Source organism: Arachis ipaensis, chromosome B2 (genome assembly GCF_059453495.1).
Source record: "Arachis ipaensis isolate K30076 ecotype BB chromosome B2, ASM5945349v1, whole genome shotgun sequence".
NCBI classification, from domain to species: domain Eukaryota; kingdom Viridiplantae; phylum Streptophyta; class Magnoliopsida; order Fabales; family Fabaceae; genus Arachis; species Arachis ipaensis.
Window position 1 is genome coordinate 79,022,134 of NC_142437.1, and position 15,921 is coordinate 79,038,054.

Below are 15,921 nucleotides of genomic sequence, written 5' to 3' on the forward strand. Positions count from 1 at the left end.
CTTTAAACTGTAATTTTTGGGCCGAGAACTGGGCCAGAAACAGCCTAGAAATCGCTGGGGACGAAATCTGCCACGCTGGTTTTTCTGCAGAACGACGCGTCCGTGTGATCCACGCGTGGGTGTCGTTTTTCTCTATGGCCACTATATTGAATTATATATCATTTCGAAGCCCCAGACATTAGCTTTCCAACGCAACTAGAACCGCATCATTTGGACTTTTGTAGCACAAGTTATGATCGATTTAGTACCAAGAGGTCAGGTTGGACAGCTTTAGCAGTTCCTTCAGTTTCTTATATTCCTTCCACTTTTGCATGCTTCCTTTCCATCCTCTAAGTCATTCCTGCCCTGTAAACCCTGAAATCACTTAACGCACATATCACGGTATCGAATGGTAATAAGAGAGGATTAATATTAGCAAATATAAGGCCAAAGAAGCATGTTTTCAATCATAGCACAAAATCAGGAAGGAAAAATGTGAACTCATGCAAATCATATGAATAAGTGAGTAAAGAATTGATATAAACCACTCAATTGAGCACAAGATAAATCATAAAATAGTGGTTTATCATGGGAACAAGAACAATTAACAATCCAAGAATTGAAACTAAATGTCGGACATTCCAACTCTAGAAACCCAATTGCTCACTTAATCCAAGCCAAGAACTAAAAATTTAGCCTAAAACCATATTTGACATTTTGTCAAACACTTGGTGGAAAAAAACCTTAAACATAGAGAAAATGAGAAATGGCTTGAAACTAAAAGCAACAATTGATCTCAATCAACAAGAATAACACAAGAAACCATGAAACAAACATTAAACATCAAATCCATCAACAAGAAATTAAAATTGCAAGAGATAGGCAAAATTGAACTATAACTTGAATTAGAAGAAAGAGTAATGACAATGTAACTATAAAGGGTAATAACAAGAGAATACTTACAATGAAAGCTAGCAAAATCCAAGATCAAAAATGGAAATGGCACTTGAATGTAAAATCCTAATATAAACCCTAATAGAGATGATGAAAAACTTAGAGAAAAACTAACTAAAAGCTTCCTACTACTACTCCTAAAACTATCCTAATGATATGATATCTTATGTCTCTCCTTTCCCCTCCAATATGAGCTAGAAGACTTCAGAAATGGGTCTCCAAAGCCCCCAAATCGCGAGTCACGTGCTATTTTAATGAAGTCATGTACGGATGCACAGATGCGTGCATCCGCACACTTCGCGAGAAATCCAGTCCTGTGTGTACGCACAGGTAGCCGTGCGCACTCACACTAGGCGATGCTTGACTGGGCGCGCGACGCGCTCGAAGCAATCCACGCGCTCTGATTGGGCAGCTGTGCATACGCACAGGTAGCTGTGCGCACGCACACGTCTCTGAGCTCATCTCCTTTGATTCTTGATGTTTCCTTCACTTTGCATGCTCTTCTTCCATTTTCTCCAACCCATTCCTACCTTATACACCTAGAATCACTCACAAACAACATCAAGGCATCGAATGGAAGGCAAACAGAATAAAATAGATTAGATTAAGCACAAAAGAGCATATTTTCATAATCAAGCGCAATTTGGAAGTAAAGTTTAAAAGCATGATATTCAAGGGAATAAGTGCAAGTTTATATGATGAAAATCCATCCAATTCTAACCAAAAATCATCATCAAAAATGGATTCATCAATGACCATAGGTTAGGTTGGAACGTATGAGTATACTTAATGCTTAGTAACCTTGGTAAGACTTGTTATATGAATTTGGTGCTTGTTGGATGAATTATGAATATAATACTTGTGATATGAATTTGGTGCTTGTTGGATGAATTATGAATGGTGAATTGATGATGCTGTGTATGCATATATATGTTGGATAGGTAAAATGATGTCCTTTTGATGTATTTAGAGGTTGAAGTATCATGTTGTTGACTTGAGAAATGGTAGGATTGTGAAGATATGTTGTATTGATTATTATAGGTATAATGAGTTGAGTTGGAGTAAGTTTTAAAGGAAAATGGAGGTTTTGAGGTTTGTGTAAAAAAACTTGTTTTTAGCTGAACTTTGGCAAGCCATAACTTGACTTTCAGACCCCCAAATGGCTTCAAACTTATTTTATACGAAAATTGGGTCCGTGAAGTTTACGCCGTTCGAAGAACGGAAGAAAAATAATTTAAAACAAAAAAGTTATGCGTGCCGGAAGTTGGAAGTTTTAAACTAAAATTCTGCAGCTTTTGAAACTTAGTAAAATTTTTGGAAAAATGTACGCTCACGCGTACGCGTGGGCCACGCGTACGCGTGTGATGCCAGGGCATCTTGGCTAGTTTTACTAGCCATTTTTTGTATGCTTTAGGTTGGTTTCATGCATTTTCTTAGGAAATAAGCAAGTATTTGGTTGAAAATGCATTCATACCATGATTCAAGCAAACATTGTGAATTTTGAATGATTTCATGAGAATTATGCATGAATTGAATGATAAAATGGATGATGCATGATCTCATGATTAAGAGCAAGACTTTGATGTACTTTGTTTGATTGATTTCAGATAACAAGAAGCAGAGAAGAGCCACGTTAGTGGCTACGTTAATGCCACTAACGTGGCCATTAAAGTGGAAGGAAGGAAAGCTTGGAAAGTTAGTGAGAAAACGTTAACGCCACTAACGATAGCGAAGGGCAAGAAGACCCACGTTAGCGGCCACGTTAGCTCCACTAACGTGGGCACTAACGTGGAAGAATAGAAGAAGCCTCAACATTAGTGAGAAAGTTAATGGCATTAACTTTGAAGAAGGAGCAGTGTTATTGGCAAAAGTGAGTGCCAATAACGCCAGCAAAGCAAAAGAAGACCCACGTTAGCTTCCACGTTAGTTACATTAACATGGGAACTAACGTGGAAGGAAAGGGAAGTGCCAACGTTAGTGGAAAAAGTGAGTGCCACTAACGTTTGCGAAGCAAATGAAGACCCACATTAATGGCCACGTTAGTTACACTAACGTGGACATTAACGTGGGCAAAAGTCTCACCTGGCAGCCTAACCATGCCTTCTTCAAACAAGAATAACTTGAGTCACAAAGCTCCAAATGAGGTTATTCCAATGGAATTGGAAAGTAGGATTCTAGATCTTTCCAAGAATATATGGCACTACATGGTGGACACTGAATTTGAGGGAGAAAACCTACCCCGAAAGTGCAAAGATGAACATGGTATCAACCTGTAGTAAGGCAAGCTGACCTCTTCACCTTCCAAGAAGTGTAACTCGAGCCGTAGAGCTCCAAATGATGCGCTTTTAAAGGAGTTGGAAAGTAGACATCCAGGGCTTTCCAATAATATATAATAGTATGGGGTGGACATTAAGTTTGAGCTCCAGAACCTGGCAATATTAAGCCCCTGATCGCTAACGTTATTGTGACTCGCTTTTTCCAGTAACGCTAGCGACTATGCCAGCGACCTTGTCCACTTCAAAGGAGCATAACTTGAGTTACAGAGGTCCAATTGAGGTGATTCTAGTTGCGTTAGAAAGCTGACATTCAGAGCTTTCCAACGATATATAATACTCTATAGTGGGCATGAAATTGGAGCACAAACCAGAGGCATCTTTTAAACCCCAAAAACACCAACTGGGTAGCAAGTGTGACGTTAGCCACACTAACTTCAGCACTAACGCCACACTTGTAGCGTTAGTGTGGCTAACGTTAGCACTGACATTAGCACCTGGACCTCAACTTGATTTACTTTCAAGGACCACCCAACCTCAAGGAAGCAAGCCCACAAGTGTCAGCCAATCAAGGCCACAAGAAGCATCTAGAATAGGAATTTTCATTTAATTGTAATTTGCTTTTAATTTCATTTTGTAATTTAGGAGAGCCTATATAAGGGCCTTAGTTTTTACATTCAAGGGGGGACGGACATTCTGGAATGGGGGATTGAAGAGGGGTCTTCGGACTCCCTCCCCTCACACACTTTTCCTTCTCTTTCTTTTCTTTGTACTTTTCATTTATGAATTTTGAAGTTTCAATTTTAGTTTTAATCTTCATCTTTACTTTTCTGCATTTTCTTTCTTTCCTATTTTGGTAGAGCAATGATCAACTTACTCTTTTCATTGGGTTAGAGAGCTCTATTGTGATTCAATGGATCAATTATAGTTCTTATTCTTCTTCTTCTTTCTTTTCTCTTGATTTTACTAGAGAGCTTTCGATCTTCATCCAATTGGGTAATTGTCTCGGAAGAGAAATTGCTCATACTTGGATTTCCTCTGAACCTTGGAAGAGGAATGAGGAAATCATGCTAGAAATGCTCTCTCACATTAGATTAGGTTGGGGTTGGATGGATATTGTGACATTTAATCCTACCAATACTTTGATCTATGAATGTGTGTGGTATAATCAGTGACCAAACTTCATCTCTTCCCATGAGCAATTAAATCAAGGAATTAGGAAATTGTTCAAGCTTAGAGAGATTGGATTGCCAAGGAATTGGGATCCAATCACTTAAGATTGCCAAGGAGATCAATGAATGCATTGATTGAGGAAGAGATGAGAATGAACTTGATCCGGAGGATTGCAATATCTCTTGATCCCAATGTTCATTTTATTTTTAGTTCTTACATTTACTTTTCTTGCCATTTTACTTTTCTGCACCTTATTGCTTTTCCTTTCTTTTCTGTTAATTTACAATTCATGCTACTCATCATCCAAATCTGAACCGTCTAACTAGGATAATCAATTAACCATTGATTGCTTAATCTGTTAATCTCTGTTGGATTCGACCTCACTCTTTTGTGAGTTATTACTTGACGACAATTCGGTATACTTGCCGAAGGAAAATTTTTTGAGAGACAAGTTTCCGTGCATCAGCGTGACATGGAATTTTTGCATACGCATATACCCCATTTGTAGAGAAACGTTACTGTCTCCTCACCATGCGTATGCAAGTTAGTCTATGCGTACGCGTAGTGGGCCAGAATGTATGTCCACGCGTACACGTGGCCGAGGCGTACGCGTAACATGGGGTACCTGTGTACGCGAAATGTCCATGTGCGACTGGGTGCTTCTGTTAGGTGCCCACGTGTACGCATAATGAGGGAATGCGTACGCGTAATGGTCCATCCGTACGCCCACGCGTACGCGTGGCCCACGCGTACGCGTGGCCCAGGCGTATGCGTAACTCCCCTGTTTTCAGCAAAGGTATTTTGTGTTTTAAAGCTCAATTTTGAACCTCTAAACCTCTGTTTTCACCCTTTTTAGCCATAGAACATAATGATAGGCCTAGTAATAACTTGGAGCTAGGAAATAGAGGTAACTTGGGAATGAAGTAAAGGTTAAAAGTGATGAATTATATGAGGAGAATGTGTATGCATGAAGGATATACAATGCCATGGCTATGATGAACAATTATGTAATGGATATGAATTATTATGAATACTTATGTGGCTTATGCATTTAATGTTATCTGAGATATGAATTTCCCTGTATAGAATACCGTGGCTTGCCACCTTGTGTAACAGGTTGAGACTCGATACTCTGTTGACCCTACGTCGTAAGGGTGATCGGACACGTATAAATTCTCGGGAATGGATATCCCCCATTGAGTAAAGTTATATATGAATGTATGAATTATGAATGAAATGAGAAAAAGCTATGCATAGACTCATGGGGATGCGCGACGAGGGACAGTCCAAGGGTTTCGGACTTGTCGGGTTGGCTTAATAACCGACAGATGAGCCTCATCAGCCATAAGACAGGCATGCATCATATGCATATTGCTTGAACTACTTGTTTGTGCATTAACTGGGTCTACCTAAATGTACTTGCTACATTAAATGTATATTTGTTATCTGCTGTACTTGTACAATACTTGTGTTTGTTTCTATCTGCTTGACTGTCTGTGATATGCTGTTGGTGATGGAGTGCGGAGGAAAGGCAGAAAGACTTAGAGTTTGGATTAAGTTAAGCTAGGTTTAGATATCCTTAGAAAACCACCATTTATGGTTTCTGTTTAATACTTTTAAGCTTTTTAATCTGAGTGTCGGCGTTCTAGGATTGCCTTTGGCATTCCCAAGACCTTATGTATTATGTGTGTGGCACCTCTACCATGCTGAGAACCCCTGGTTCTCATCCCATACTGTGTTGTTATTTTTCAGATGCAGGTCGAGAGGCACCTCACTAGGTGTTTTCACTTCTGAAGTGGAGTGGTTTCTGGGTTTCTTTTGATATATGGTTTATGTACATATGTGCTAAACTTTCTCCGAACAACTTATTTATTTTGCTCCTCTTAGAGGTTTGAGGAGAGTTAGGGTTTTATCTATGTATTTGGGCATTTTCGGATATATATATATATGTGTGTGTGTGTGTGTGTATGTATGTATGTATGTATGTATGTATGTAAATATTCTCCAGCCAACCTTGGCTTCGCAGACTGAGTTAGGGGCTAGTTATTCTGTATCCTTAACTCTCTATTCTCACTTTTTGTTTATTTTTTGCTATAATCTTTAGATTTCTTAGCACGCAAGTAATCTCGTTTCTTGAGCGTTGCGCTTTTCTTTTTGTGGATTTTGTTTTACCAGTTTTCCAAGGCTCATAATTATTATATTCTTTCAGCTACTATATGTATATATTTTTATTTTAGAAGTCGTAATACCACACCCTCTCTGTTTTACGGCTTAAGCGTAAAGCTCTGTGTCGTAGGGTGTTACATTATGGTATCAGAGTAGTTCGTTCCTATAGAGCCTAAGGGACGGACTGACTATGCTTCTGTGCAGTCTCTGTGTATGTGTCTATGTGCTATTAGGGTATCTAACTGATATATGTGGCATAAATGTTCCTGAGCATGCATTTGGGACTTAAGGCGCTAGACTTGCAATATTGAGACTGATCAACTTGATATCACTTGTTTGGTGTATATAGGAACCAGATGTCGACTCACGGATGTGGTCACGGGCGAGGCAGAGGTAGAATAGGCAATGGTAATCTTGGGCCGACAAGGAATGACCCTGTAGAATTCACGGCTACCCTGGGAAACATGCCTGGGCCATGCAGGCGACAGCCGAAGCGCTGGGAAACCAGATAAACAATGGTAATCATAGGAATAATAATGGCAAAGAAGGCCCTATGACACTTGCCACATTTCTGAAGGTTCACCCTCCGACCTTCAGGGGGACCTCAAACCTCACTGAAGCAGACAATTGGATTCAGGCTATGGAAAGGGTACTACAGGCTCAGCAGGTTCCTGAGGAGCAGTGGGTTGAGTTTGGGACTTATCAGCTGCAAGGTGAGGCTCAACATTGGTGGCAGGGCACGCGGTGTATTCTGCAGCCTGATGGCGGTGGTAATCTCTTGAGAATTGTTCCAAACAGAGTTCTATAAGAAGTACTTTCCCAATTCAGTCAGAAATGCTAAGGAACTCGAATTGCTTCAGCTGAAACAAGGCCAGATGACTGTTACTGAATACACTAACAGGTTCGCAGAGCTGTGTCGCTTTTCCCAAATTTGTCAAGGAGCTCTTGAGGATTTTGTTGAATGGAAATGCATCAAGTATTAGGGAGGTCTTCGGAGCGGCATTCTGGGTTTCGTTGCACCAATGGAGATTAGGGTGTTCTCTGAACTCGTAAATAAGAGTAGGGTGGATGAGGAGTGTGTGAGGAAGGCGACAGCAGAGAAGGGAAGCATGAGGACGCCCTTCCAGAGGACTCCAGGGAGGAATTTGGCACCAATGGGCAGAAACTTTAAGTGTGGAGAATTTGTTCCACAACAAAATCATGGCCAGGGAAATTTCAGAAGGCCGAATGTTAATGCTAATCAAGGGATAAGGTATGGGAAGAAGCCATAGCAGGATTTGAGCTGTCAAAGATGTGGGAAATACCATCCGGGATTCCCGTGCAGATTTGGTACTGGGGTATGCTACTTTTGTGGGTAGCCGGGGCACCTGGCCGGTAGTTATCCAGAGAAGAAGAAATATGAGTCTGGTAGGGTGCAGCAGCCGGGGAAAGTTTACACCACTTCTGCAGCAAGTGCCGAGGGATCCGAGACACTGATCAGAGGTAACTGTGAGATAGCCGGTAAAGTTTTAAATGCCTTATTTGATTCAGGAGCAACACATTCATTTATTGCATTTTGAGAAAGCTGATGAATTAGAGTTGAAAATAATGGTCTTGGGTTATGATTTAAAGGTGTATAATGCTACCCATGAAGTTATGATGACTAGGTTAAGATATCCACAAATTCCATTTCGAGTACAACAACGTGAATTCGTGCATGATCTGATTTGTCTGCCGATGACTGGTCTTGATCTCATTCTTGGATTAGATTGGTTGTCCAAGAACCATGTCTTGCTTGATTGTTCCGAGAAAACGGTATGCTTTATGCCGAAAGGGTTAGAAGCGCCTGTCATGGTAAATCACTATTATTTGAACTCTATGATGGTAAATTGTTCTGGGACTAAATGTCAGGGCATTATGCTATTAACTGCCGGGGTTTTGGATGATGATCAAATCCTGGAGCAGATTCCAATTTCTAAAAACAAACGCTACCTATGATTTGTCACTAGGCAATTAGTAGCTGTATGTACAAGACGGAATTCAAATCCTTGGCACTTGCTTAAGCAGAGTGAATTAACTACTCAACCAACCCAAGTTGATTTGTAATAAACATTTTTAATCTATGTTTCCAAAACTAATATTTTCACTTAAGTTACAAAATACTTGCAACTCAACAAATAACTAATTCTTGATTTTATACACATTCCCAAATAATTTCACATCTTTTTTATTAAATGAATAAACACTTCAAAACTAAGTCCTCCAAGAAATATTGAAATCCAACCAACAGCTTGATGTCTTTGATGATGATACACAGTACATTCTAACTACTTATTGGTAAATGGTACAACCTAAAAGTTTCAATGGAGGCAAAGCTACTACGCTGGTTCATACCAACAAAGGTAAATAGATATGACTTCTTCAATCACTTGGCAGTACAGAGAAAATATTGTGCTCCACCATAATTGTATTCCCACTCTCTTATATGAAAGCAAATTAAACTTTTGTTGGCCATGTTGCTTGAGCTGACATAATGATTCCAACAATAACTCCAAATAGCCCAAGAGCACTACCAAAAATTTCAATCACGAGAATCTTCACAAAGAGAGAGGAGTTTTGAGCATCAGACAATGCACAGCTGCTTCCAATTATCCCTACACACAATCTGCCAAGAAGAGAAAAAGGAAAAAGAAAAAATGATTTATAAAACAGCAGCATGGAAAATGTTTATCTGCGTTTGTACAAAATTTTGCTGGGACTATATATAAGATGTTGGCAGAAATGAACACAGACCCACAAACGAGATTTGCGAAGCCAACAATAAGTCCAGAAGCAAAGATTGCATATCCAGCCCTAAGAGACTCGGCTGCATAGATCTGTGATGAAGGAACGCTTTCTAATTTTGTTTGTAGAATAATAGCCACAATAACACCATATATAGCAACAGCTTCACAGAAGATTACACTGCAATACCAAAACATCAGGAACAATCAGTAAAGTGGCAGACATGACCATGTTAGAACTAAATCAGCTGCACCAACCTATTTTATTAAGTGACATTTAGAAAGGAATAATGTTGGCAGAATTCATATAGAACAATCATCGGTTAGAAATTCAGAATAAAAATACTGAATTCTTCATTAAAAACAGGATTTCACATGGTAAAATTTACCATTTAAATTCAATGGTTTGAGTAGTCAACCCTTACAATCTTTTAAGTTTAGGATTATATAAAGCCTGGGAAAAGAAAACATTGTGCGCTCTATCATAATCTAACTCCCACAAAGTGATATAAAGTATAAGGCAAACTAAAATTTTGACAGCCGTGATGTTTGAGGTGTCATATAAATTCTAAAAACTCTAAATATCCCAAGTGTGCAATAAAGATCTCAATCACAATATTTAACACTAGTGGGTCTTGCCATTTTTCTATAGCTTTTTAAGTTTAATTATTAATTTATTATGTATGGATAATTTAAAAAAAAAAAAAAACACTATTTAATAGAATAAATTCGTTAAATTTTTTAGACATGTGTTCAGGAAAAAAAGAAAAAGGAAAAGGAAAGAAAACAACATATAAAAACATGGACTAGTATAGCAGATAAATGAAGAGTGGTTGGACCAACGATGGTTACATGCTGGCCTGGGTGCACTAATATAGGAAAGTGAACGGGAGTATTTTCACGATGTTAACCATATTCAATAGAAAAAGCTTAAATTTGACATCACAGCTAAAAAAGGATTTAATTGGAAGAAAAAATTGAAACCACTGAAAATAGTTAGGTACAAAAGTGTATTTGGATTATTAAAATAGGTATAGATAATGATTGAGCTATTAACTCCAAATGGTTTTCAACATGTTATTTTTATTAAAAGCAACCAGACTATGGTAATTTTTTACTGGTAAACTAAGTTGGGACATACGGCTCTGCCAGTTATGTAAATTATAAATTACCTCACCCATTTTCAGTGATATAGACAGGCCTTGATGGATACTGCAACGCCTGTGCAGACCTTCCTTAAAATGAGCCTATATCAGCCGCACTGGTACTCCCATGTGGAGGTTGAACCCTACCCAGTAGCGGATTTTGAATTTTATTATCTACGTCCCACTAATAGTGTGTGCCTGTTGCATTTTTATGGGCCAAGTCATCTTGTTCAATCACATTTTTTATATTTTATTTTGATTACATATGTCACCAAATATATGATAGAATATTTGATTATACAAGGCCTTAGTTTCTGGCCCCCTACTTATAAGAGTTCGGATCCTTCCCTAAACATACCAAACCCCATAGTTAGTGGGACAGTGTAACAGTTATTTGACATAGAAGAAAACTGGAATACAATTCCTAATTATAAATTGCAGCTTTTCATTATCCATTAACAATAGTAATTAATGAAGCTTCAACTATATTTGGAGAGCTAGACTCACTCCACATCAACTTCAAAAGGGTACCATTATTATTCCAAATAACCAACCATCATAATGTGTGTCTATGCATTCAAACCTCATGCAATGAGGGGAAAACAAAATAAAAAATAGAAATAAAACTGAACCATGGATAAACTTCAAACAAATAGTTTAGTCCTTTTTCATAATTTAATTTTAACTTATAAATCCCCTCAACTTCCATAGATGATGCTTAAAGTGAGGGTACAATATCAATCCCAAATACCGAACCAGCAAAAACTTAAATAAATAAATAAACCAAAGAAACATGAGTAAATTTCTTAATTTAGATGCAAGTCACTTAGTACCCTCCATGATAAATGCTTATCAATGAGCAAGAAAGAATATCATTCACTATTATGAATAAACTAATGGCCGATACATTGTAAAATCAGTTGTACACATTTAAAATGATAACTCTTTATCATTGAGTCTCTATCCAAACGTCTGAACATCCAGTCACCACAAGAAGCAGAATATTTGCATGAGAATCAGGTAAAAGTCATAAACGAAAAATAGAAGAAAATACTTAAGAGCCAGAAATCTTTTACCACAATGGGTTTACATGGTTATTTATGATTGAATAAATGAGTGCCACCACTTCAACTTTTCCAACAACCATCCCCAAATCTTAGTACGTTAAGGCTAAAGTTTTCCCCTTTTTTGACCAAGTAGTGTAGCATTACTCATTGTAGGTTGATCAAAGAGTTTAATTTGTATGCCCCAAATCTTAGTCCTTTGGTGAAGATTGGGCTATTCCTGGTACCATAAGAGAACTGTTTGAGAGTTGGACTGGTTGGCATAAGCGAAAACAAGAGCAGAAGAGGTGGCTGACTGGGTTCTTTGCAGTGATTTGGAACATTTGGGTGGAACGAAATGCTAGGATCTTTAATAATAAGGAAGCAGGTGTTGACTTCGTAATAAGGAGAACAATCCAGAGCTACAATGAATGGACTGATAGTGATCCTGTGGGTTGTTGATGGCATTGTCGACTTTGACAAGGATGTTATGTATTTCCATGTAGTATTTGTTGTTTAACTTGTTTGCTCCACTTTACAGTGTTGAGCTTCCTTTGTTTCAAAAAAAAATTTGTATGCCCCTATAATTCTGGGAATATTAATAGTTTTACTCTAACATCCAATCATGAGGTGCCGCATAAGGATAATTGGTTTTTTTTAAAGATAGTGAACATGAGATATAGCTATTTTTGCTTGTATGACAATATATGATTGGATTGCAGTGGCAGTTTATAGAAATTAAACTCTTTCTTAATAGGTTAGGTCTTATTATAAACATAACAGGAGAATATAAAGAATATGATGCTGAGAGCTAGCACAATTATCAAAATTAACACTAATTTTGTGTGAAACCACCACAATACTAGCTGAATTTCTACAATCTGAATATCATTTCCTTTTCACAACATCAAATGCAAAACATTTCTAAATTCTAACTCTATCAAAGTTAAGATTATAATGCACTAAGCACAATCATAAAACAGTTAACCATCTAAAACCCAATAACACATCTAATAGAACACTGCTGACATATCAACATAACCAATTGGATAAAAATCTAACATTGGCCACTTTAAAAGTACTTAGATATCTCAAATGGATAAAAATCAAAAATAAAAATAAAAATTGAGAAACACCAACAATTAAATGTATACAACTCTAAATGAAAACTAAATCCGAACACCAAACAAATTCGACTATGAAATTTGAGTGGATGAAAGGACAGATCAGTAATCATACCTAATGAGATTCTTGGAAGTGATTCGGGGAGCCTTGATTGCAGCACCGATCAAGCTGCTACCAGTTATGTAAATCCCCCTTCACAAATCCAAAAAAAGGAGATTATCGGAAACGGTTACGGACATAAATTGAGAAAATCTGAAACGGAAAAGGGTAAAGGCGTACCAAGCAGCACCGAGAACAGAGACACCGATGGAGACGGCGATGCCGACGGCGGAGAAGGTGTAAGGAGAGATCTTAACGAGCGCAGTACCCCAAGAGCTGGATGCGGCGGTAGACATTGCGAATCACTGAGAGGTTCTATGATCGGATCTCAACGTACGTCGTGTAATGGTGTTTAACCTTTAACCACACAGAAGGGAACAGAAGAACCTTCAGAACATAGTTATTAGAACTGACCCGGCAACTGATTCAACCGGTGGTTACTAATTCACCCGATTAACTCAGTTTTAATTAAATAAAAATATAAAATTATAAAAAAAATTAAAATACATATTTTCATAATCATATTAATAATACATTATAAGATTATAAGTGGTGTTCTGATAGAATTTGTGATGAAGACATTTTTTAAATTTTAACAAAAAAAAATCTAGTTAAAAACTAAATTCAACTAATTATACCAAATCAATAGCACCTATGTAAGAATCAAATCAGCCAACACAGGTACACAGCAACAAAAGATTTGAGGAGGTTATTATTTCAGCAACAGCAACAGAGCAACAAATTCAACCACCAGTAACAATAAATCAGTGAATTGATGATTTACAGCAATGATTCAATGAAATTGAAAAACGGAAAGAACAGGGAAGAAGCTGACCAACTGACGACGGCAACAAGAAGAGTAGAAGACGACGACGACCTCAGACGCTGGTTGACTGGTTCCCTTTGCTTCTGACGCCGGCAAAGACGATGGCAGGGAGGGCGACGGTGACACAGTGAGATCGCAGTGACGACATAGCGCCCGACGGCGACCTTGAGTGCGACACAGTGAGTGGGCGAGCGAGACCGGAGAGTCGGACCGGCGTAGCTCGGACACGTCAGTGAGTGCGAGAGGAGAAAGAGGTGGAGAGAAGAGGGTGACGGTGAGGAGAAGGAGAAAGACTGAAGAGAGAAGAGGGACGTTCATTATGTTTGTTCGATCTTATTCAATTCTGGGAGATTATGTTATTCTGAATTTTGTTCAATTTGATTAACTCTGGAATATGTAGTTTTTGATGGTTGAGGTTTCATTTTGGTGTAATTTGATTATTATGGTCCAAGTAACTAATTTAATTAAGCTCTTTTGATAAAATAATTTAAATAATAAATAATTTTGTTAAAAGTAATTTATAAATAAATTATTTTGTGTTTGTATTTTTAATTTTAAAGTGTTTATTTTATAAAAATGTGATGAAAAATAGAAGTATCATAAAAAAAGTTATTTTTTTAATTTTTTTATATCTTCTTAAAAAATTACAATTTAATATTAAAAATTACACTAAATATTAATACTACTATTTTTTATAAGTCAAAATTAAGAAAAATTACTTCTAAAATTCCAAACGGACCGTAAGCCGTTTTAACTTCAGTTCACTCCAGTTACAATCTTAGTAAATATAGAAAGAAAATGCCAAAATGGACACAGTAGTTGCTAGTATTGTATAGGCCAGATATTAAAATGTTGAGAGAAGGATAAATAAATTTTTGATATTTTAATCTACAAAAATTTAAGTTTTTTAAAATTTAAAAATATATTTAAATTTTTAATTTTTTTTTAAATTTGGACGTATCGATTTTTAAATCTAATTTATCTTATTTTAAAAATTCTTTTATTTAGTGCATTCCTCCAAATTAAAACAAAATCACATTTGATTTTATTGTTAGGTCTAACATATTCAAATGAACAAAGAAATTAATGTATTCAGATTTTAAGAAAATCAATGATTTAAATATATTTTTAAATTTTTAAAAATATAAATATTCATAAATCAAAAAGTTAAAGACCTATTTATTATTTTCTCTAAAATATTTTACTGGTAGATATTTAACGGACAGAATGAAGGGGTGTGTTTGCTTAATGTGATACAAAATGGAACAAATAGGGAGGCATTAATAATTGGTGCAAGCGGCAATTCAATTTGCTCTGGAAGAGATGGGTATAAAAGAAGGCGATTTGAAGGTAATTGTGATTAATAAAAGATGGTGGAAAGGATAAAAGAGGTTGAAGAAATTTGTGGAGAACAAAAGTTTTTGAGTAATAAGACATATAACTTAAAATTTCTGTTCAATGTCATAGAGGTATGGAGCATAAAGAAAAAGGAGAACTAAAACTAAGAGGACTATGGGAACAACCTGCAATCAGGAATGAAACATGGGTGTCGCCGAATGCTGAAATTTAATAAGCTTGAGGCAATATGATGATATGGGCATAAAAAAGATAAAAAGAAGAATGTTTGGTGTGTTTTTGTTATTGAGGCAATAATGAGTTTGTTTTTTAGAACAAAAAAAAAATATTAAAAATAAGATATAAATAAAAAAAATACAAAATTTAGTATTTTTATATTTTATTTAATAATAAAATAGAATAAATTATAAAATTTTAATTTATTTTTATTTTTTTATTTAAAAAATTAAAAAAATTATGATAATAAAAAATATAATTATAAAAAATTAATAAAAATAATTAAAAAATAAAAAATAAAAAATAAGTTATATTTTTTATTAATATTTTTGTGTTTATTAATTAAATATTTTTAAACATCATATTTTTATTTATATTTTATCTAATCATTTATCAAAATATAATTTTATATTTTTATATTCTTATTTTAGTATCTCATTCTTATAAATAAAGGCAGGGTTGTGACGGTGATTTAGGAGCTGTGGCAGTGATACATATTTTCTTATTCTTTTGTATTAGTTTACAATGCTTTTTTATGAGTGTCTTGTTATTGACGTGATACATGTATAATGAATGCGGCTGATTTGATGTGTTATGTTTGGTGTGTTTTTGAGTTCAATTATTATTTTTTAAATTGTTCAAAATATATTCAATGGTATTTGTTAGAGTATCTAAAAAAGATTGTCTTATTACTAAAATAGATTAAATAATTTAAAGAACAATGCACAGAAAAATCATATTATGATGAACGAGTACGTGAATAACTTTTAGGAAAATTAGTGTAAAACTCGAACTATGTCCGGA

The 15,921-nt window shown here is 36.2% G+C and overlaps 1 protein-coding gene across 1 annotated transcript; it reads right to left on the bottom strand.

Annotated features, from left to right (window-relative positions):
- Positions 1-8,716: 8,716 nt before the first annotated feature.
- Positions 8,717-13,840, bottom strand: LOC107625426 (V-type proton ATPase subunit c''2). Its single transcript, XM_016328057.3, has 5 exons — positions 13,555-13,840; positions 12,900-13,076; positions 12,735-12,812; positions 9,318-9,488; positions 8,717-9,189 (listed from the first exon to the last, which is right to left on the bottom strand). The coding sequence occupies exons 2-5, from the start codon at positions 13,013-13,015 to the stop codon at positions 9,021-9,023; spliced, it is 534 nt and encodes a 177-aa protein (XP_016183543.1). The 5' UTR covers positions 13,016-13,076; positions 13,555-13,840; the 3' UTR covers positions 8,717-9,020.
- Positions 13,841-15,921: the final 2,081 nt, after the last annotated feature.

Coding starts and splice junctions, on each gene's coding strand:
- LOC107625426 (XM_016328057.3), bottom strand. CDS start 13,015: ATGTCTACCGCCGCATCCAGCTCTTGGGGTACTGCGCTCGTTAAGATC. Junction 9,489..12,734: donor ACTTCCAAGAATCTCATTAG/GTATGATTACTG, acceptor TTGGTATTGCAG/TGTAATCTTCTGTGAAGCTG. Junction 9,190..9,317: donor TTCGCAAATCTCGTTTGTGG/GTCTGTGTTCAT, acceptor TCTTCTTGGCAG/ATTGTGTGTAGGGATAATTG.